A 24,685-nucleotide genomic window follows, 5' to 3' on the forward strand; every position below is an offset into this window, starting at 1 on the left:
TTGTGTCTGTGTGCTTGTGTGTGTGATTAAGTGTTGAATCATGTGGGTTATTTTGACCTCATCAGGTCAATGAGGTCATCCTCAGCAGTGACCACTAACACACATTCCGAATCCAGAAATAGAATGACAGCATTCTGTTTCCTGTAGTATAACTGTGACATGTTTACTTTTGGACCTATGCATGCTACACTATAGTTTCAGATGGTAAAATATAGTGTATAGTGTAAATAAAGTGTGTAGTCTTGGGATATTGGGTTGTGCTTGAATAATGCATGTAGTTTGGATTTTGGGTTGTGCTTGTATGAAGCATGTATCGTAAACCTGCTAATTACCAACCATTTCGTTCAAAAATTCTAAAACAAATATGTTTTTTAATACTTCAAAATAACATCTGATAAATAAACCTTACATTTTTCAGTAGCCATAGGTGCGTAGATTTGAACAAAATCTAGTTTGGTCCTTAGCGGGGCATTTACTGCCTGAAATATAATATTTTGTTTACCACGCTCAGAGTTTAGTGCTGGACCTATTCCCTACCTTACTCACAGCACATCAACGGTTAGCCCGAGAAATTCCACTGGAGCTCCAAGCGGATTTGTACACGCAGCCTTACAACAAGGTTTACAGCTCTTCGAGTCATGGTAAAATGTAATTTTAGGTACATAGCTAATTTAGATACACCTATGGTGTGGGTGCTTGTGTTTCTTTAGGAATTCGCCGTCTTGGTTTGTATAGAAATGAATATTAAGTGACACATACACGTAAGAGGTTGAACATACGGGATGGTTGGTAATATGTGACGTTCCGATATAGTTTATGATATCGGTTTATACTTGAAAAAAGTGTGTAGTTTATGATAGTGTGCTGAATAGTGTGATGTTGAGCTTGTATAAAGTGTGTATTTATATGTTGGGTTGTGCTTGTGTGTAGGTGAGGATATTGGGTTGAAGTGTGTGTTTTAGGATGTTGGGTGGCTCTGGGCTAAAGAGTGTGAGGTTGTGGTATCTGTTGTGTCAGCACTGCGTCCATCTTGTGGAAAAGGCGTTAGTGGATTTTAATGGCCTTACTGGAACCTGCTCCTCTCCTCTCCTCTCCTCTCCTCTTGTCTGGTCTCGGGGCTAAAAGGTTCCTGATCACGAGCTGTGGAGAGCTGAGTGATAAATCATTACAATCTGTGTGTGTGTGTGAGAGAGAGAGAGAGTGTGTGCGTGTGTATGTGTGTGTGTGTGTGTGACATTTGTCATTACAGCACATGCCCTCTCACCCACTCAGAGGACACCCCAAACCACAGTGTATGAGACGCCTCTGTTCTGTCATGCCAGTATGTGTGTGTGTGTGTGTGTGTGTTTGTACTGTATGTGTGTAGGTGTGTATATGTATGTGTGTGTGTGTGTGTGTGTGTGTGTTTGTATGTGTGTAGGTGTGTATGTGTATGCGTGTATGTGTGTGGTGTGTGTGTGTATGTGTGTGTTTTGTGTTTGTTTTATGTTTGTGTGTGTGAGTAGGTGTGTAGGTGTGTACTGTATGTGTGTGTCTGTCTGTGTGTAGTATGTAGGTGTGTGTGCGTGTATGTGTGTGTGTGTGTGTGTGTGTGTGTGTGTGTGTAGTGTGAAGTTTCAGGTGTTGGCATTAAAAACAACTTGCACTGACAACTTGTACCCTTTCAAACCTGATCTCTCAGGTCTGAATTCATTCAGCTTGTTCCAAACTACCTTTTTGCACCAAAATCCAAAGTTTTATGTGAAATTTAGAGAGAAAGACAGAGAGGGAGAGAGAGGGGGAGAGAAAGAGGGAGAGAGAATCATGTGTTTATTGATTAGCCCGTCTCCTCTTTGTCTATACTATAACTGGGTGCATTAGCAAGTGCAAACTCATCAGCCCTCATATCCTCTGCACTTCACTGGCTAGGCAAAAGCTATTACACACACACACACACACACACACACACACATACACACACATACACATACACATACACATACACATACGCATACGCATACACATACACATACACATACACATACACATACACATACACATACACATACACATACACACACACACACACACAGACACACACACACACACATAGAGAGAGAGAGGAGCAACCATTCTTTCCTACACTTCTCTGCTCTCTTCTCATCCCTCCATTATAGCTTGTGACGTGATGAGGGGACCCCTATAATGTGCACACACACACACACTTATAATGAGAGTCAACTCACACACGGAGAAGAGGATCGAGAGACAGACAAGTCTACACACACACAGAGAGAAGGATTGAGACAGACAAGTCTACACACACACACACACACACACACACACACACAGAGAAGGATTGAGAGACAGACAAGTCAACACACACACACAGAAGGATCGAGAGACAGACAAGTCAACACACACACACACGGAGAAGGATCAAGAGGGAGCTGATAGTCTGGATGTTGGCACACACTTTCTCTTTTGTTTTATCCAGCTTTCATTGGCCTTAAATGGCCCTGATGTACTTATTGATTAGCATCAGCCATCGAATAATGGCACTTACAGCCAACGCCCTCTCCTCTCCTCTCCTGAACTCCTCTCCTCTCCTGAACTCCTCTCCTCTCCTGAACTCCTCTCTCCTCTCCTGAACTCCTCTCCTCTTCTGAACTCCTCTCCTCTCCTGAACTCCTCTCCTCTCCTGAACTCCTCTCTCCTCTCCTGAACTCCTCTCCTCTCCTCTCCTGAACTCCTCTCCCCTCTCCTCTCCCCTCCTGAACTCCTCTCTCCTCTCCTGAACTCTTCTCTCCTCTTCTGAACTCCTCTCCTCTCCCCTCCTCTCTCCTCTCCTGAACTCCTCTCCTCTTCTGAACTCCTCTCCTCCCCTCCTCTCTCCTCTCCTCTCCTCTCTCCTCTCCTGAACTCCTCTCCTCTCCTAAACTCCTCTTCTCTCCTAAACTCCTCTCCTCTCCTGAACTCCTCTTTTCTCCTCTTCTAAACTCCTCTTCTCTCCTAAACTCCTCTCCTCTCCTGAACTCCTCTCCTCTCTCCTCTCCTCCCCTCTTCTCTCCTCTCCTGAACTCCTCTCTCCTCTCCTCTCCTCTCTCCTCTTCTGAACTCCTTCCCTCTCTCCTCTCCTCCTATTGTTTACTGTCCCTTGCTGCTCAGCTTTCTTCTCCTATCCTGTCTTTTTTCTTATTCCCCTCTTTCTTGTCCTCCTCTACTGTCATCTATCGCTCCATTTTCTCTTCTCTCTCACTGCTTCCTCTTCTCCTTCTTCATAGCCCTACTCAGTTCTAATCTGCTGCAGTAAAATAACAAGTGAATGAATGAATGAATGAATAAGTGGATGGATGGATGAATAAAGGGATGGATGGGTAGATGGATGGATGGATGGATGAATGGATGGGTGGATGGATGAATGGATGGATGGATGGATGGATGGATGGATGAATGGATGGATGGATGGATGATCAGATGAAGGGAAGGATGAGTGTTTAAACAGCCTTCTCCCTTTAATTCTTCATTCAACCGTCTGGTGAGTTTGACGAGTGTTAACGCTTCCTTGGGACTGTTCTAGAGTGAGCTTTTATAACAGACTAATGGATGTCAAACGCACTATAAACAAACAAGCAAACAAACACACACACACACACACCCCACTGTCTTAGCAAATTATTAACGGACTTAGGCTGTGGTTTGTAAAGCATAATGGACAACACTGAGCTCAAACAGGAGCTAAGGCGCATTCAGAGTGCCAATACGACTGCAAGTCAAAGTGAAGTTACACCCAGATGCAATGACAGAGACGGCGTTCTCACTATTATAGATCAGTGTATCCTCAGAATGAGTCTGCTCTTCTTATGCGCTCACACAATGAGAGAAGACAAGAAGAAGAGAGGGAAGCAGAGAGAGAGAGAGAGAGAAGTGTGGCTAGAGATTGGTGAGGAGAAGGAGGGAAGCAGAGAGAAAGAGAGAGAGAGAGAGAAAGAGAGAGAGAAAGAGAGAAGTGTGGCTAGAGGTCGGCGAGGAGAATGAGGGAAGCAGAGAGAAAGAGAGAGAGAGAGAAAGAGAGAAGTGTGGCTAGAGGTCGGCGAGGAGGGAAAAGAGGAGTGGAGGAGAGCTGGGTGGTCGGGCATCTCTGACATTCAATCCCCCCATATCTCTTCTCCCTCTCTCTCCCTCTCTTTCTCTCTCTCCCTCTCTCTCTCCCTCTCTCATTCTCTTTCCCACAGTCTAACCTTCGATGACTTTCTGTGTTTTCTGACAGTATGGGTTTTCTTTCTCTCTCTCTCTCTCTCTTTCTGTTTGCCTGTTATGCTCCCTCTCCTTTCCTCTCTCCCCTGATTTTTAAACTGCTACTGCTCTCCTCTTATGAAAAGAGAGAAAGGGAAAGAAAGAGAGGGGGAGAGAGAGATAGAGGGAAAGAGAGAAAAAGAGGGAGAGAAAGAGAGATAGAAAAGAGGATGAGAAGAGGGGGAACAAAGGAAACAAATCTGAGAGAGGGTGAGAGAGGAATGAGAGGGGTAGGTGGCACAGTGGAAAGAGTGATAGGCAACAGAATGTTAGCAGGGCAGATAGAGTGGACGACGGCACCCTCAGACTCGGACGAGACAGTCTGCCTGTCACGCTTTCTTACGGGACAACAGCCACAAGGAGTGGAGCAAACAAGAAAGGGAGGGAGAGAGAGAGAGAGGAAGGGAATAGAGAGAGAGAAAGAGAAAGGGAACCGAGGAAGGAAAGAAGATAGAGAGGACATAGAAGCTCTTGGTGCTGACACTGGGAAAAAGAGAGAGAAGAGAGTGAGAGAGAGAGAGAGAGAGAGAGAAGAAGGAGGAGTAAAAAACATGTATGGTCCATTAGCGGTGGTGGAGGGCAGCAGAAGTGGACACCGGTTCTCATTTTCTCACAGGACCCCACTTTGACCAGAGGAAACCCTTTCTGACACCACAGGACCTCACTTTGACCAGAGGAAACCCTTTCTGACACCACAGGACCCCGGGACTGAGACTCTCTAAAGACGGAGACCCACCCTGTTAGCGCATCTGGATGAAGAAGGAGGATTTCATTTTCACACACACACACACACACACACCCACACACACACACAAACACAAGCAAGCATACACACACACGCACACAAATGACTAGAGAGGAGGCGTGGGTGGCGGAAAAGAAGTAACACAGAGAAAAGAAGACAACAATAATAATAACAATAACAACAACGGCATGAAGACAACCGCGTCTCGTTTTCACTGATGAACGAGTGTGTTTTATTTCCTTCTTCCTGCTGCGCTTCAGTGGATGACGTGTCTCTTGGCTCCGATGGCGTTGATCAGGCAGAATGCTATTTATTCCACGGGGCTTGTCAGTGCTGATTGATTGGCGGCTGTGGTCGTCGTTGTTGGCGTGTGGATTGGGGGGGGGATTCAGCGGCGCGACATACAGTATATGTGGTTGTCTGGGATGCCCCTGGACAGTCGTAAGGTCACGGAGGACCGCAGAGCCCTGAGCTTCGACTCTCTCAGATCTCTCTCCACTGGACGTCTGTTACTCCTCTAAACGGCTTGAGGTTGGTGCAGGCCCATAATTGACTGGGAGGCTATGTCAAAAACATTTACTTTAGGTGTCAGTTAAACCAGTCATCTGTCAGTCAAGTGTGTCAGTGGTTTACCGGCAGGGCATGGGCTCTCTCTCTCTCTCACACACACACACACTCACACAGATGGGAGTCAGAAACAAACCCATTTCACCATTGTCTGGGTCTACACACAGGCAGCATTACATGTTTATTAATGCTGGAATTTGTTTACTGATGCTGTGCGAGTAGTGGAATGACTCCCTTAATGAAGGTTTGACATGTTGGTCAGGACTCTGCCTGTGTTTGGAAACTGTATCCTTTTATCTGAAGTAGCCAAGAAGTCTGTTGTCTGAGGTCTGCCTTCATAGATTGAAGAAAGTAAAAAGAGATCTATTTGCAAGTCAGTTTTCTTTGAACCAGAGTTATGCATATCTGATATCACTGCGTCGATACAGCCTGCTCCTTCCAGAAAGAATAACTGCATCAACAAGCTGTAGTTTCTCAGAGTCCTGTTGAAGATTGGACCTTTGGGGTGAGCCCATTGCAGTCTGACTATCATCTGTCAGTATTTACCGTGGACACTGATGTGCTCGGATGTTATATATTCGCAGATTGGTCCCCATCTTTTCTTCCTGTTTTTCCTGTGCTAACAAGGGAGATTGGGAATCATGAAATCAGACTTGCGCATTTCTGTTGTCATCTGTTCACCTTGGAGCATCTTTTCAAACCTGATTTACAAGCCTCTCCAGATCAGAGATCACTCAGCCTGCCATGACTTTGACTTGTGACTGTGTGAGCGTGCTAACAGGGTTAGCATCACACTAATGCCAACAAGACTGGCCACTCCGGGTAGTGGTCCAGGCCCCTGCCACCCTCTGCTCCCCGCTCTGTAGTGCCTTCTCTTTGGGTACCCCCTGGGAAACCCCCCCTGCCCCCGGCCAAGCCATGAGTATCCAGGGGATGGAGCTGTTTGCCATCGGGGTCGTGGTCATCCTGTTCATGGCCGTGCTCAAACAGTTCGGGATTCTGGAGCCCATGTCAATGGACGGTAAGTACGGGACACTCAGGAAACTCCTTTTTTAAACTCCACCTCCAAATGACAAATGTCCAATCATGTCTTAGCACCTGTGATTTGTCGCCGCGGTGATAAGGGGAGCTTTTCTCCTTGTTGTGTACATGGCATCTGTAGAAAAATGCTAACAATGCTTCATGACTTGCTGTGGTTTATATATACAGCCATTTCCTGTGTATCAGCCGCATTGTGTACAAACCGCCGAACAGTGTTTCGTGTAAATGAAAAAAAAACAAAAAAACATGCATCAATCGCAGTGCCCAATTATAGCCCAATGTATTAGAATTAGATCGTATCATAGAGAAGAATGAAGAAAAGAAAGGTATTCCCATGTATAGCCCAAATGTATAAACCTTGGTTAATAGTCTGGAAATTACAGTAAGGGATATTTGTAAATCTATACATTCTACACATGGTGAATTGGTGTGTGTGTGTGTGTGTGTGTGTGTGTGTGTGTGTGTGTGTGTGTGTGTGCTTGAAAACATCACAGCCTTGACTTCCTGTTAACAGCCTTGACTTCCTGTTGACAACCTTGACTTCCTGTTAGCAAAGACTCAGAACTCTCACCAAACTGCTCAATACCAGACTCGTAAAACCCTACGCTTTCCTTCTGATTCTGCGCTGGGAATAATGTGTGCAAAGACAGGGCAGTGACAGAGGCAACCTGCGTCTCTTTAGCGCTGTGTGTCTCCGTAGTGCAGGGATAGGCAACCTGCGTCCCTTTAGCGCTGTGTGTCTCCGTAGTGCAGGGATAGGCAACCTGCATCCCTTTAGCGCTGTGTGGGCTCGCTGTGTGTCTCCGTAGTGCAGGGGTAGGCAACCTGTGGCCCGGGGGCAACCTGCGGCCATTTAGCTCCTGTCTACTGGCTCCCTGGCTTTCTCTAAAAATGGAAGTTATCAAATATTTCTAACAATTTCATATAGTTGTTAAGCTTCAAGCTGTCCCAACATATTAACAGTTAAGTGAAAATATTATACTCTACAATGCAGCATAAATGCATGCCGAGTACTATTCCTGAGGCTAATACAGATAGAGATGTTTAAACTGATTTCTTTTAAATGGTTCCGATATCTTTGCAGCCCCATAATTTTTTTTATTATTATTTCTGGTAAAAAAAATTGCCTTTTTAAGAGAAAAGTTTGCCGACACCTGCCATAGTGGGAGGACTCCACTACTCATGAGCTTTAAAGAAGGAGGGTAATTGGTTGTCCTGAGTGTGTTTAAGCAAAGTCCTTTTAGGCAAGTCCCTCCACTCGGCGGCCATATTGCAACGCTTTTTGGGCACTTATCGGGCATCTATTTCGGCAGAAATGCGTGTGCGCAAGGCTTCACGACACCATTCTTGCTCCAGCGGCGAGATCACACACCATGTTATTGGCTCAATGTATTCACATGGCAACTATTTGCCGCGGAAGGGGTGTGATGTGTGTAGACAACTACAAGTTACAAACTAACCCCATGCATTTCTATGAAGGATTTTTTCAGTGCTGTGTCTCCTCATTAGAAAGTCTCTGGTTTAGGGCTCTGGTTGCGCTAAAAATGGAGGGAGTGTTATCTGTTGATTTGTTTCTCTTGCTTCTCTTCAGCATCGCCCCTCCTCCTCCTCCTCCTCCTCCTCCTCCTCCTCCGCCACCACCTCCTCCTCCTCCGCCACCTCCTCCTCCTCCTCCTCCGCCACCTCCTCAGACTGCCGAGGCAGAGGCCCCCTGCCAGTCTAGCATTACCTCTCATTAATAATGCAGCGCTTATCGAGCAGGCTTTCTTTACTACCGCCTAAATATGGGGTCCTTCTGTCATCTGTGCACAGGGCTTGAAGGACACTGTCCATGCATCAAACCCCACCCAAACATCAGCTGTTACTTGCGCACACACACACACGTACGCAGGCACATACACACCCATGCACACACATACCCAAACATACACACACTATCCTTTTGGTTTGTCTCTCTCTCTCTCTCTTTTGCAGTAGTCAGTGTTGAAATGGTGTGTGTGTGTGTGTGTGTGTGTGTGTGAATGCTTGGGACAGGATCCAGGGTTGTGGTGAGCTGAGTGTTATTGACTCATTATCATATAATCTTCTCTCCTCACGTCAAACAAGTTTGCAAGTTGTCTTCAGGTGTCTTGGACAACAGACTTGTAGTTATGATCTTGTCTCAGTTCAAATGGAGTAATTTACCAATCAATAGCGCTGTTCATCATAGGCCATAGCTTCCTGAAATAGCGCAAACATGTAATGGAGTAATTGATTTCTGCACTATTCTTAGTCTCTCCCTCTCTCTGGCTATGTCTCTCACACTTTTGTCAGTTTATGTGTGTGAGTTGTGAGTGTGTGTTTTGAATAGACTAATGTATGTAATGTATTTGGCATCAGAGTGTGTTGAGGGTGTGAGAGAGAGGGTGCAGTGGCTAAGGTTATCACTGACAGATCATTAATGCTCATAAAACAACACACACACACTCACACACACACACTCACACACACACACACACACACACACACATACACACACACACACACACAATCATACTTGTAGTTGTCTGTAGACTTTTGGACAGCAAATCAGCGGATGACCCACAATTTTCACCACTTAAGCCTCAGTCTTGAGAAGATCCCTAGAGGGCCACATCAGCGCAGAGTGGCCCTGCAAGACTTGTGGTGGGGAAGAGGTAGTGCCACAGGTGGCCACCAGAGGGCAATAAGAAACCAGAGATTCAGTCAGTGATCAGATGTGCTGTGCTGTGCCCACTACTGTCTGAGCAACTCACATACTGTACATACACACATTGGTCTTTTCTCATAGATCAGTCATGACGTGATGTTCAAGAGAGCCTTTTGGAAGTTATAGGCCCAGCAGATCTGAACCAGACCAAGGCCAATCAATCAACTCAATTGATCTGTTTCAAAGCCACACGCCAGAGGTTGCTGTTTTTATCATCGCATCAATTGGCACTTTTGTCACCAGGTGACGTGTGTGTGTGTGTGTGTGTGTGTGTGTGTGTGTGTGTGTGATCTAATCAGTGTTAACAATGACTGTGGGGTCCCTTGAGCTCTCATAGATTAATCTCTTCAGGCTCCTTCTGTAATGAAGTGAAAAATTAGCAGAAAAACTGGTTCAGAAGGCTAGGGAGGCCGGATGTAGGGCACCTGTGTGTGTGTGTGTGTGTGTGCACGCGCGCACGCCCCTGTGTGTCTCTGTCTGCTTGTGCGCATGCGTGTTTGTGTGTGTGTGTGTGTGTGTGTGCGCCCATGTATCAGTGTCTGTCTGTGTGTGTGTGTAAGTATTTCTGTGTGTGTGTGTGTGTGTGTATCTGTGTGTGTGTGTGTGTGTGTGTGTGTGCAGTTGTGGTCTGGGTTTTCCATTTGCCTTTGGTCAGTTTCTCTCTCTGTGGGGCCTATTTTCTCACTGACCAGTACAGCAGAATTCTCTCTGTATGTGTGTGTGTGTGTGTGTGTGTGTGTGTGTGTGTTTGTGTGTTAGCGAGTTAGCATGCTGGCAGCATCAATGCCAACAGTACTGTCCTTTCTGTCTTTAGTAAATACTCTAGATTAGCGTGTTCAGCCCAGACTGCGTCTATAAAACGAACAACATGCACATAATTAGCACGCTAGTTTGCATTATCCAAATTCAATAACATGCCATTATGTCTCCGTCTCCACATGGCAGTGTGCTGGAATGAGAGCCATGCTAATTAGGGCAGATCTGATTCTGATTGTGATTTGATTCCAGGGGAGAGAGATGACGAGGTGGCATCATTTCATTTCCTCTCCCAGAGCCACTCAGGAGGCAGGGAGAGGTTAAAGAGATGATTTAAAACAAGGAGAAGGAGAGAGAGAAAGAGAGGGAGAGAGAGAGAGGGAGAGGGATAGGATTGGCAGAGAACACGAGTGCTTGTCCAGAGCTTGTCTGGCCACATCACTTCCATGGATTATTACAGCTCGCAAATTTGGACCGTCGGCCTGATGTCGTGGATCAGGACATAGGGAACTACTTATTTTGAACTTTCTGAAAAAGTCTGTATTCTACTTATTTAGTTTTTTTTTAAAGCTGTTCCATTCTTTATGGTTTCTCGATAAGTAATTGATGCGGGAAAGACAAGCAGATCCAACAATTTTTTTTTTCCCTCAGTGTGGAGTACTTTTCTTCAATTTTTGGGGTACTTGCAAGGTCAACCTTCCGCTGAGATCAAGTCCGGCTCTCTGACCTGCCGTGGACTCTGTATTTGGGGTTTGTGAAGTCGCTCTGGCTGGACGAGAGAGCGAGAGAGTCCACAGGAGGTCTGAGGGGAGACGTGAAGGCACGCTGGAAGGAAGGGAGGAGTAAGGAAGGAAGGGAGGAGTAAGGAAGGAGTAAGGAAGGAGGAGAAGATGAGTGTGAGATGGGAGACAGAGGGGCTGCAGACGGTGGGCATCGTCTGTCTGGTATTCATGTTCCTGAAACTCATGCACCTGCTGGGGCTCATAGACATCACAGAGACAGGTGAGCTATAGGCATCACAGAGACAGGTGAGCTATAGGTGACACAGAGACAGGTGAGCTATAGGTATCACAGAGACAGGTGAGCTATATGCATCACAGACACAGGTGAGCTATAGGTGACACAGAGACAGGTGAGCTATAGGTGACACAGAGACAGGTGAGCTATAGGTGACATAGAGACAGGTGAGCTATAGGTGACACAGAGACAGGTGAGCTATATGCATCACAGAGACAGGTGAGCTATAGGTGACATAGAGACAGGTGAGCTATAGGTGACACAGAGACAGGTGAGCTATAGGCATCACAGAGACAGGTGAGCTATAGGTGACACAGAGACAGGTGAGCTATACTGTAGGTGACACAGAGACAGGTGAGTTATAGGCATCACAGAGACAGGTGAGCTATAGGCATCACAGAGACAGGTGAGCTATAGGCATCACAGAGACAGGTGAGTTAGCCAACACAGACATAGATATTAGAAAACTAGATACCACATTGGGCTCCAGAACGTACGTAAATAGCGCCACCATCATGGTGGGGGCAACAACTGGTGGCCAATGGAGAAACAGCTGTCTCTGATTGCTGCCAAGTGTTGCCCATAGACAGCAAGGTGTTTGCCCCCAGCAATTTGGCGGCCACGTTCACATAAGCCACCTAATAGAACTCGACGGAGAATGCGGTATCTAGCTTTCTAATATCTGTGATCACAGAGACAGGAGAGTTAGAGAAATCACAATGACAGGTGAATTAGCCATCATAGAGATGGCACAGGTGCGAGAAGCATCACAATGCAGGGAGAGAATAGAGAGAGAAAGCAAGAGAGAGTATGTATGAATTGTTTAAATATGAAATAGAGTTAAAGAAAGAGAACCAAATGAACAGGGGGAAAGCTAAGGAGTGCAGAGGGGTTAGAAGAAGACGGCAGGTGATGGTTTCTGGTGATGACATGGCATAGCACAAGCTCCTTTAGAAAACCATCTAATGCTTTTTTTCCCCATTCTTTCTTATTATTTACTGTAGAATACCATAGTTCCTGTATACCTCATATTTTCTGCTCCTGACTCGGCATGCACACAGCTGGACTCAGAGAATGGTCTTTCTTCACTACTCTTTCAATCGCTATGCGGGCAGCCGTGGCCTACTGGTTAGCGCTTCGGACTTGTAACCGGAGGGTTGCCGGTTCGAACCCCGATCAGTAGTAATGGCTGAAGTGCCCTTGAGCAAGGCACCCAACCCCTCACTGCTCCCCGAGCGCCGCTGTAGTGTGTGCTTCACCTCACTGTGTGTTCACTGTGTGCTGAGTGTGTTTCACTAATTCACAGATTGGGATAAAGGCAGAGACCAAATTTCCCTCACGGGATCAAAAGAGTATATATACTTACTTACACTTATATGCACTCAGTAACGTTGTTGTTATTCTGAGTGTCTTTGCTGCTTTTACTAATCAACGGTGTCCATCTCTTCTCCTCTTTCTCTCCTCCCTCTCTCAGCACTGCGTGAGAGAAGCTGTATATTTTGGCATGACTTAACACTGTGTTCTCTTTTCTGTCTGTTTTTTCTCACCCTCTCCTATCTCTCTTTTCTCTCCTCCATGTATATCCTTCCCCCCTCACTTCTACATCGTTTGTGTGTGTGTGTGTGTGTGTGTGTGTGTGTGTGTGTGTGTGTGTGTGTGGTAGCAGATGGTGAGTATATTGACGACTGGAGTGTATTGTTTTTATAACCTCCCCTTTTGCACTACCACCCCTCTAGAGTTGTCGTGAAGTCTCTTGCGTTGGTGTTGTTTCGGCCCAGTGCTTTCTTTCTCTCTGTGTTTGGTGTCCGTAACGAAACCAGGTGGGCCAGCTGGATGTAAACTAGCTTGAAGCATATCTATAGCACCTTTCTCTCCTAACATTGATGAGACCATGGTGAGACCATTGTGAGTCCATGGTAAGACCAAGGTGAGACCATGGTGGGTTTCTCCCTAGGGGCTTCCCAGGGTGCCAGTGAAACCTTTGCTAAATTCTCTAAATTGAGCTCAGTGCCTTGTTACCTGGTGATATAAAACGAATCAAGTACACTGCCAGAGAAAGTACTCCCCCCCCTCTCTCTACCCCCCCACTCTCTCTCTCCACTCTCTTTATCCCTCTATCTCTCTCTCTCCACTTTCTTTATCCCTCTCTCTCTCCCCCCACTCTCTCTCTCTCTGCAAGACTCCCTGTCTCTTCCGTCCCCTTACAAGTTTGCACTATTTTTGCTAACTCTTTCTTGATTTCATCCCTTTTCCTCCTGGTTTTCCTCTCCTCCTCCTCTTCCTCTCCCTCTTTCCTCTCCTCTTCCTCTCCCATGTGTTTCCCTTTGAATCTGCTTGCCCCCCCCCCCCCGCCGTCTCGTACCTGTTCCCCATGCACTCACCTGTCTCCCCCACCCCTCCTCCCTCTCCCTTTTCTCTCCCTCTTCTCTGTCTCTCTCTCTTTCTCTCTCTCTCTCTCTCTCTCTCTCTCTCTCTGTCTGTCTGTCTGTCTCTTTCTCTCTCTCCCACAGACAGCAGTGACAGTGACCTGGAGCTGTCCACGGTGCGACACCAACCCGAGGGTTTGGACCAACTGCAGTCTCAGACCAAGTTCACCAAGAAGGAGCTGCAGTCCCTCTACAGGGGCTTCAAGAATGTGAGTTAGTCTACCTGGCGCATTTCCCAAAACCATAGTTGCTAACTAAGTTAGCTAACTAAGCACTGCTGCATTATAACTTGTTATAAATCCATAGTGAATCCATAGGTATAAATAATCACTTTGGTTTGTAGACATCACGATGAGAGAACGAGTTTGAAACTGTAAAACATGTATTTATGTAATCTCAATGATAATTAAGTAATACACTGAAGTTATTCCTAACTAACATCCTTTTATAACATTTTTAAATAACAAATATAACTAATACTATTAACATACTGAAGTTATTCTACAAGAGTTATTCTCTATGTGCGCTCTGTGTTCCAATGTCTCTGTCGCTCTGTCTCTCACCGTGGCTGGGCGAAGCCTGTTTGAAAAAAGCATGCTTGGCCTTGCCCCTGCAGAGATAAAGACGTCATCAGAGGCGGGCTCTACTCAAAACAGCTAGTAAGAGAGCAAACGAGTGAACAATATGTAACCCATGAACACCTGTGATCACTGTATAAACCTCTGAACTTTGTGTTAACCTCTGAACTTGTGTTACGGTGAAAAGTTTGTACAAAAGTTTGGCTGCAACAGTGTTGACAGGCAAAAGATAAGACCAAACAACGATCCTTTCTTAATGCCACCTGTGGATTCGAAGTTGCCAAGTGTTGTGTCAGCATCTAAGGAGGGGTATAAATATTGGTGTTCGACAATTATTCAGGAGTGCGATCGTGCGATCCATTCAGGCTTTTTTTTCGGAATCTTTGGCTCAGAGTGCCAGCAATCTAGACCATTGTTGATGATTTTTGTACAGCCACAGCATATTCTATGTTATAGCTACGAACACATACAATGGCTCGTTTGAAAGGTGAGACTTTAAGCTTTCAGTGGGTACATACCTTGACCTGGCGAGACTACCACCTAGTGCTAAACTCACAAAAATAAATGGCCTGGTTTTGACCTGACTTGCATGCGTCACTGATTCGACCCAAAGCGGCAACCATCAAAAGCAGAGTTATGATAAAATGTCCAGATAAAATGTCCAGATTGTGCGTTTTCATGAGTTTTCGATCGTCCTCTATTTCAGTTCTATTCATCATAGAGTTCCCAAAATCGCACATAAGGTGTGTTTGAGTGTCTAAAATAAATAAAGAATCACCCAGGTGCAACTTTGTCAGATCTATACTAATATCCTGAAGACTTCACAAATGTAATGCCAAACTTCAGCATGTTCCAAATAGGTAGGCCTACAGGCACTTTGCATGTCATACCATGTAGCTCACCTTATCTGTTGGCTTGAACGCTAAAAAAAATATGGGTCGCGACTAAATGAACATGAGAAATTGTGGGTCCCAAAGCCAGTTAAGAACCACTGTTTTAATGTACAGAAGCACACAGTCCATCTGATCAATAGGTATGTGCCTGGACTCAATTTTATACACTGACCATTTTCTCACCCATTTATTTCTAATGGTCGGTCATTTCTGACCGTTAATACACATGGGTGTTCTAAAGTTAAATAAAACACCCAAATTGTTATGAAAATGATCAAAATGTGTTTTGTGTGTTCAGACGCCCTGTGTAAACAAGGCCATAGAGCCTCATGGTAGTCAGAATAAGTTAACAATATTTTTGAGAGAAAATAATTGTCAATCGGTGCCTACCAACTTGCATCATCACCATGTGAACTGCTTTTAATTGTACTAATTAGGATTCTTATTATTGCTGAAAATGCCCTTGCCAGAAGTTGTGACAGCTATTTTGTGGAATTGCACAAGTACACAGTGTTGAGTCATTTATTGACATGTTAAAAGGTTCCACAGAGTGTGGGTATTTTTAGCCGATGTGTTTTTCTCCATTGAGCCTCTCCCTCCCCTCTCTCTGTCTCTACTCTGTGACTCTCAGGAATGCCCCAGCGGATTGGTTGATGAGGAGACGTTCAAGACTATCTATTCTCAGTTCTTTCCCCAGGGAGGTGAGCATGGCTACCGTGTGTGTGTGTGTGTGTGTGTGTGTGTGTGTGTGTATTTTCATCCACACAGTGCATCTTTTCACAAACGCTCAGCTAAATAGCCCTTAACACAGGCGCTAGCTCATGAAAAATAAACACTGCTGCTAAGTCCGAGGGCTGTGGATTAGCAGAAAAGATCTGTTTAAAATGGCATCAAATCTCCTTGGAGGCAAATCCTTGTCTATCAGTTCCAAGCAGGAGGACAGTAGTACCCCATAATAGTCCCAGAAGGACAGTAGTACCCCATGTTGGTCCCAGGAGGACAGTAGTACCCCATAATATTCCCAGACAGAAGGACAGTAGTACCCCATAATAGTCCCAAACAGGAGGACAGTAGTTTTCAAGCCTCAGTGGAGGCATTGCAGGCAGTTATCTCATCTCATCATCCTGGACTCAAAATGAAACACACAGAAGACACAGCTCCTTGTGGATTAGGTTACCTACCTCGTAGACTTGTAGTCAAGACCGCCTAAACCGAGACCAAGACACTACCAAGACCAGAGGGTATCAAGACCGAGACCAAGACGAGACCAAGGCCAAGACAGACTGAGTCAAGACCAAGACAAAGTCGAGACGAGACCGAGACCAAGACCGAGACCAAAAAAAAAAGTGTTACCAAAGTCCTTTTAGGCATGTCCCTCCACTCGGTGGCCATATTGCAACGCTTTTTGGGCACTCATCGGGCATCCTATTCAGCAGAAATGCGCGTGCGCAAGGCTTCACCACACCAACCGTGCTCCAGTGTCGAGTTCACAACACATGATTGGCACAATGTCTGCACAACACAGCACATAATTGGCTCAAAGTAGTCAACTCACACCACATGATTCGCTCAATGTATACACATGTCGACGTTTTGCCGAGGAAGGGGTGGGATATGTGTAGACAACGGCGTTACAAACTAGCCCCATGCATTTCTCTGGTATTACACCATAACTTGCATCAATTGAATAAGAGCAGCATACTGGGGCAGGGTTCTCAAGTTTTGAGCTCAGCTTGGAGTGAGATTGGGGGGGGGGGGGGGGGGGGGGGGGTGCACTCACTAATTATAAAAAAAAATTGGAAAGAAGCATTAACCCTTTGAGACCTTGAATTTGTCATTGTAATCTATACATCCTATATCTTGTTTTTGTCTGGGAAAGTATAATGCATAGCCTATGTCTCTTATGTCAGCCTTATCAAGGGAAACCATTTGTTTTTTTATGTCACCAGGAAGCATGTCAGTAGAAATAACTTTTCATATTTAGGTGGGCTAGATTGGAATCTAGAAATATAATAATCGTGACGCTGGGATATTCTATGGCTCACCAATTTACGAGATGTAGGCCTATATGTACTGAGTGAGACAAATATTTTATTTATTAGGCTAATTGCTTTATTCACTTGAGTAGCCTATATTGTCACTGAATCATTAGACTAAGCATGTGCATGCCGAAACCGAGGACAGCAAGTTCATTATACATTATGGTGGTGGTTGGCAGGTCATTGTCTGCAGCAGTCCTGTATGTTTAGAAAAAAATGTAGGCCTATGTGTAGCATACTCGTTCAAATTGATAACACTCGTTAATAATAAGCTAATTTTCATTCATTGTTGACATGGTCCATGGAGGATCAGATGGGTGTCCCGGGACCTGATGAACACGGCGCTAAAAAGCACAAACGAGTGCGAAAGTTGCAGCCGTGACGACAGGGAAAGTGCAGGCAGCCACGAGAGTGATTGGTCGTGTAAAATGAACGTTGCTGATGTCTGGCTTACACAAAGCTATAACGACACAATCATTAGGTTTTCTTAATGACCGACAGTTTAGTTTAGTTTATAGATAAGAAATAATTTTGCCATAAAGTAGGCTAAGCCAAATGTTCGTGAAAAGGCTTGATTTACACACCCTGTAAGTACCATAAGTAGGCTGGTTTACCAAATGACAGACAGTTGAATTTCTGAATAAAAAGAATGTTGGTGCAGTTTTGAAATCTTAAACGTGCAACCCCACACAAGCATAACGTGGTTGTAGGGAGGGGATGTGCTATTTTGGAATTTTACCCGCATACAACGAATAGCCTACTATTTTTTGATTGGATGTCGGTGGCTATTTATTTTTTTGATTTTGCTGGTGAGTGGTGTGCTAGTTCTGAACCCTGCGAGAAATCCTCTCGTATCCCTGCGCCTCCTCTAATAATTATGCAGATGCCTTGACATTCCTAGTAATATTTCTGCGTGAGAAATGCAAGGTGTGGTGTGTGAGCGTGTGAATTGTTGAATTGCGTGAGACTTGAGAACCCTGCTGGGGTAAGAGGTTCAGTCCCAGTTTAAATTAAATTTAAGAAGGTATTATTTCAACTACAGACAGAACAATGCAGAGACAGAGCATGTCATGAATGTGTGTGACTGTGAGCTCACTCAGTGTAAATGTTTTCGTAGACTGGGTGAGATAAACTATGTAGGCTATAGCAATTGCATGACAATGATGAGAGAGAGAGACTTTGCAAAACTTGCATTTTGCAGAATGCTTCTTTCTTGCCCCTGGACTGCAAATTTCTTTATGTTCCGTGAATGCAAATTTAATGATGGCGGAATTCGCTGACATTATTATTACTAGGTCTGACTGAGACTGACAGCTACGACGTAAACCTAACGTTTCGCGCTGGCTACACTTGCGTCTTTTGATTGGATGAGCGCCAGTTTCTTAATCACAACAAAATACATGTATGTCATTGATTGGTTGCATTTGAAAGGCGTGAAAGGCAAAATAATTTAATGTTGCATTATCGAATGTTATGTTTTGTATCATGGACATATTTGTTGCAAATCTCCCGACCACTATGTCGACCCGAGACCGCAAGACCAAGACAATGAGACCAAGACAAGACCGAGTGATCCGAGACCAAGACAAGACCAAGACCAAAGACGGTCGAGACTGTGACAAGACCGAGACCACGTAAAAGTGGTCTCGAGACATCCAACTCTACTACCTCGGACTATGTCTTCGACTGTTTCCCTGGAGCCAGAGATATCCAGCCTGAAATCCGAGTTGCGCTCAATTGAAACGCTATTGGATGATATCCTCCAGCGGCAATCCCAGCTCTTTTCTCGACTGAATGTGTTGGAGCAGGGCATTCCGCCCTCGGCCCTTCGGAGGCTTGATAGAAACGCTGAATGTGTTGGAGCAGGGCATTCCGCCCTCGGCCCTTCGGAGTTTCGGAGAGAAACGCTACCGGGGGCCTCTGCTGCACTCTGGTCGTCGGTCGTGAAACGGGGAAGGAGACGTAAGCCGATGTCTCGCCCGTTGGTATCTGATGCCGATGAGCCCGTGCAGCTCTCTAACTTTTTTACTACGCTGGAGAAGATTCCAGAGCCTGACTCGGAGGCTACGGTCGAGTCGCCTATGCACCAACCTGTCCATACCCGCTCCAGAGGGTCGAGGAAACGCACCTTGCCTTCGACTCCTGGTTCTCAAGGGAAGCGCCGACGTAGCATTTCCGCTCCTACTGCATCCGACTTGACGTGTAACCCACATGTGTCGCCCCACTCCGGAAATGAAACGGGCTTGATGGCTATTACAGACGACGACGACATCATCATAACTGGTGTTACTTCACGTTCATCTGAATTGATGACCACCAGTCATGGCTGCGAGGTATCGCCCCCTGTCTCTCAGAGGCAAAGTTCCACTGCTGCCCACCTTCCCTCTTCCCCACCTTCCCCTTCTCCTCCTGACAGTCAATGGCCCTTGAATCTGACAGCTCATGGTACAGAATCAGCACCTGAACTTCTGATCTTAGGTGATTCTATTGACAGACATGTCAATCTTCCCTCAGCCATCACAAACTGCCATAGTGGTGGCAAGGTTCAAGACTTCTTCAAACTCTGCCCAACACTTATTAAAAGACATCCCTCAGTATGCACTATAATAATACATGGTGGAATGAATGATGTTATGGTCGGAAAATCAGAAAAGTTACACCAGGATATCGAGACATTATGCGTGACTATGGAGGGTTTGGTGAAACGCTGTTTCTTGTCTGGACCAATCCCTGAAGCGTTGAGCGCTTCAGTCGTCTTCTTGGTTTGCATCACTGGATGCAGAATTTTTGCGTAGCTGCGGGATATAATTATATCAGTAACTTCGACCCACATAGACCTTTATAGAGGTGATGGATTGCACAAGAAAGGGGTCAAAAAACTAATGTCCAATTACACTCAATTTATGTCTAATAATTGTGCTTGACTATTGCTTCAGCACGATCCTCTTTTGGGTCAATCCCCCGTTAAAGATAAACGGGCACGGTTTTCCTGTATTGAGGGTTTTTCTCATGATCTCCCAGCCATCAGTACGCCTTATTCTCATCCGCTGCCGGCATCCGCTGGCCTTCACATTTGATGTAGCCACTCCCAGCGTGTCCCCCAGCAGTATGGCACAGATCGATCTCTCTGATGCCCCCTGCTGGTCACTTTTACCTGTTAACTCTATACCAAACTGAGTACCCCATTGTGCCTATTGTTTCCGTTAGACCCTTTTTACCTCTGCAAAAAGATAGGGAGGTGATTAGGAATAACCTTATTTCTTTAATTAAGCCTAAAGGCTCTGGCATGGTCGTGCGTCACATTTGCGCGTGTCCAATGACGCATTATATACGGAACAGGCGAGAATGCATCTCGATCAGCAAGTGTTACTGGGTTTCGCCTGAGCGTTGTAGATAGATACCTTTATATGGCTCTGGGTTTCGCGATTTGATTTCAGCATTGTTCAGTAATAGGTGCTAGGCTACACTCATTTTTAAAAGATGCATTTAATCCGAATTCATGTCAGCGCTCTATGCAGGGAGTAGGGCTGTCACTTTTTATTTGAACATGACGTGAAATATCCGTAGTCAAACTATAAATAAACTATTCGGTTTTTTAGTGCTGTGTAGCGCATTTCTACAGTCTATGATTAGTTTTATTTTATTGTTTGCCATCTCATTCAGTGCTACATGTTCAGGGCTCATGACCAAAGCAAGCCAATATAATAGCCAGTAGCCACAATGAGCCATATGCAGCCACCCTGTTTCGACAATCAGGTGACGTACAGAACGGCCAGCAGATAATTACGTCCCCAACTCATCTAAAATGCGGTGTCTTGAAATACTTTGGGTTCAACAACATAAAGTGACCGTTAAATATAATGTTAAAGAATGTATCTGTGGATAATTGTGGCTTTAATCGGTCGAAGTTGACTCCATGTCGTGGTGTCTCACGTAACTCAAAGCCAGGCAAGCTGAGGACAGGCGCTTTCTCTGTTCCATCGTCGTTATGGTAACCAAACAAGTCTTCTTCTGTCTAGGTTTGTTTGTAGGTTTAAGTGTTGTTCTTCTATGTGGTCCACCTACTGGAGGGGAGTGTTTACAGCAGTTCCGTTTCACACATGCGCAGTCTACGCGTCACTTTGACGCGCGGTCTTAAAATTCGGTCGACTCAAAGACGCGACGCATGCTGTAAAAATGACGCAATTCTCGTCACGCGCTCACCAGTGCCGCTTGCGCGGGACGCAGACGCGGGAGCGTACCATACGCTTAATACCTTCTGTAATTTGAGGTCTGGTCTATCCCAGGTGCCAGTAAATTTGGAGTCTCAAACGGATTTCACTTTAAATAAACAAAAGGGATTAGACATCATTCACATGAATGTTCGTAGTCTCACATCAAACCTTGATTATATTAAGGTTTGTGCACAACTTACAAATGCTGATATCTTTGTTTTTTCTGAAACCTGGTTGACTGATCGTGTAAGTGACGTTGATAATGCTATTGATGGTTACAATGTTTTTAGGACTGATATAGTTGGCTCCTCTGGGAGTGGAGTCTCAATATATGCCAAGGAACACCTTTCTGTTTCTATTGTCAGTTCTATTTTTAGGCCTAAGAGTTTTGAGTGCCTTACGTTGAATGTTAACCTGACGAATAAATCAAATTCTGATAATGTTTTTCTGATTGGGGCCTATCGCCCACCTGCTGCAAAGTCTTGTGCTATTGCTGAGTTATTCAACCTCTTGGCCTCTCATGAAAGATCTGAAATGTTATTATTAGGTGATTTGAACTTGGATTTCTTAACCAATGCTTCTAATAGCCTGAAAGATTTGTGTAATGATATGAATTTGACACAGTTGATCACCACTCCAACAAGACCTAATATTCATGACTTAGAGCGTGGTTCTCTACTGGACCTTATTTTAACAAACAGACCTCATAAGTTCAAAGCTAGTGGTGTTTTTCCTCTTGATTTCAGTGACCACTGCCCCATTGCCTGTATAAGGGATGCTAGGCAGCTGAAATCTAAACCCTGTATAATTACCAAAAGGAATTTTAGAAATTTCTCTGAGCAAGCCTTTCTGCATGACCTGTATCTCAGTAATATTTCTCATTTTTCTACTAATTATCTTGATCCTCACATTGCTCTCGACCATTTTATTGAGATTTTTAATTTGGTAGTGGACAAACATGCCCCTTTTAAGAAGTGTAGGGTTAAAACTAGAATGAACCCTTGGTTCTCATCTGACATCTCTGAGATGATACGAGTTAGAGATTTATCCTGGAGGAAAGCACGTGCTTCTGGCTTGAGCTCTGACTGGAAGGATTTTCACCTGTTACGTAACCAGTGTCTTGCTACGATTCGTAAGGCCAAATCCTCTTATTATCTCTCAGCAATTTCAAATTGTAATGGTAATCCAGCAAAATTTTGGAAAACGGTCAAGACATTGTCAAAAGGCCCAACTTCATCTTTACCTGGCGAAGTGGTATGGAACTCTTCCAAGATTTCTGATAAATACAAGCAATGTGATGCCTTTAATGAGCACTTTATCTCAGTAGGTAACATCTCTGAGGCATCTGGTTCGTCACCTTCTGATCCAGTCTGTGACGGCCCTGTAGACCAAATTAATTCTAGGCCTGATAGGTTCTCCTTTAGACCATTCTTTGGTCCTGAAGTCCTAGAGGCTCTGTGTGCTATAGATCCTAAGAAATCCACAGGTGCTGATAAATTGGATCCAAAATCAGGGGCGTAACTATCGGTAAGCAGGGTACGCGGTTGCTTACGGGCCCGGACCAATCAGGGGCCCGCATCACACTGGAAATACATGATTGACGGCCGGGCCCCCTATCGCAATAATCGTCACTCGCGACCGGCCTTTCACTGTAAAACGGACATTGTTTAGAGCTTTAGAGCTGCTATGGTACGCACCCCCCCGAAAAAAATAAAATAAATCACTCGTGAACAATATTTGTCCGTTTTGGGTCTGTGCATTGGTCAGTCAGCAAAAAAGTAGCCTACATAGCATTGTAACATCCACATGCAATAATACAACGACAACGTCTACAATGACCTATTCATTTGGACAACTTGATACAGCCCTACAGGCTAAAGTTACCTTTTAGTTTTGTTCTAACGTAACGTGAAGTCTGGCTTTAGTGCAGTCTAACGTTCTGACAAGCACACCAATTGCCTACCTTGTTCTTGTCCATCTGGAATAACTCCTCTAGCTTTGCTGCCTCCATCCTTTCTGTTTTCGTTGTTTAAACTTGTGACATCCATGATGAGTATTGAGTTAGTGAATTAGCTCAACATTGTGTGCTGATAACCATATATAGATAGCCGAGTAAAAGAAAACAACAAGTAGCCTATTGCGTGCCTGCGTGCGTATTCTCTCTCCTGCTCAAACAAAATGTGTGCACGTTAATTTTGATAACGTGTTCACTAACTTTACGTAATAGAAAATGGTAAATAGCCTGATGGCATGCAGCTAATGGGATACTGTGCATAGTTGGGAAGGTATGGTAGGCCAATTTGGTGTGAATACACACACACACAAGGGACATTTTCTCTCGCTGTTGAGTAGCCTGATGGTACGCACAGGTACACCTGCAGGAGTGCCTGTGCCTATTCACCTATTGCCCATCTTAATGGTTTAAAGTTCACGTATTCTCCATAGACTCGTTATACATTTCCGCGTGCAAAAATGCAACATACGGTTAGCTGTCTAATATTGTTCACGTTAATGACATTGAAAAAATATGCTTCTTTCTACACTAGGATACTCACCGTTTTTTCCTAACATAATTTGAATTTGAATTCTCAAAGTTTCATGTAGCTCACCTGTGACATCCATCACCTCTGCTCAGCGACTCACATCACTATTCCAGCTAATACATCGGACGCACCTATCTGCGCTCACACATAGCCTACTTTCGCTTTCTAAGAATATCAAAATTACGTTATATATAGGATTTATATATTTTTTTTTTTGTAAGGGGGGCAGCTCAGTCAAAGAGGGCAGACGGGCAGTTCTATTATGCATTAGTGCTATGTTTGTGGCTAAATGAACGATTTAGCATAACATAATTATCATTAATGCAATTTCATATAGTAGCCTAACCAGCAGTGTTTTTTCATGTGTTAGGCTATAGTGCGCCGTCACCAGTAGTGTTTTTTCATGTGTTGTGCGCCTTCACCAGTATTTTTGTTTTTGTGGCGCACGTACTCCTGATTTTGTCAGTCATCTCATCTCTTATACAGTATGCTGTGTCTCAAGGATCCTATCCTGTCCTATTCATGGTAGCCTACTCGTGGACATTGCGTTATCACGTGCTGTAGAAGGGGGGCCCGCCTTGATAATCCTGCATATGGGCCCGGTGTTGGCTCGTTACGCCACTGTCCAAAATTATTACTTTTAGCTGCCCCTATTATTTGTGAAGCGATGACGCATATATTCAATCTCACTTTAGTGACTAATAGTATCCCTACGGTGTGGAAAACAGCTCTCGTTCTTCCTTTGCACAAAGGAGGTTCTGTAGAAGACTTGAATAATAACCGTCCTATCTCGAAACTTCCTTGTTTGGCAAAAGAGAAGCTGGCGAACAAACAGATAAAAGAGTTTTTATCTACATTTAATA

The 24,685-nt window shown here is 44.8% G+C and overlaps 1 protein-coding gene across 3 annotated transcripts in view; it reads left to right on the plus strand.

The window, feature by feature from the left end:
* The window catches only part of kcnip3a (Kv channel interacting protein 3a, calsenilin), a 74,015-nt gene that overhangs the window by 44,419 nt on the left and 4,911 nt on the right, over positions 1-24,685 (plus strand). Inside the window, exons 1-3 of one of the 3 annotated variants that reach the window (XM_076270488.1) lie at positions 6,506-6,608; positions 13,640-13,764; positions 15,658-15,727. In XM_076270488.1, coding sequence (XP_076126603.1) covers positions 6,506-6,608; positions 13,640-13,764; positions 15,658-15,727 — 298 coding nt within the window. Of the gene's footprint in view, positions 1-6,505; positions 6,609-11,002; positions 11,115-13,639; positions 13,765-15,657; positions 15,728-24,685 lie in introns of those variants that run through there. The other 2 variants (XM_076270487.1, XM_076270486.1) reach the window with 2 other exon arrangements.

The sequence above is a fragment of the Alosa pseudoharengus genome, unplaced genomic scaffold (genome assembly GCF_046254945.1).
Source record: "Alosa pseudoharengus isolate Yale_2024_CS ecotype anadromous, Long Island Sound unplaced genomic scaffold, YU_APseudo_1.1 YU_APseudo_1.1_scf_6, whole genome shotgun sequence".
In the NCBI taxonomy this organism is placed as follows: Eukaryota; Metazoa; Chordata; class Actinopteri; order Clupeiformes; family Clupeidae; genus Alosa; species Alosa pseudoharengus.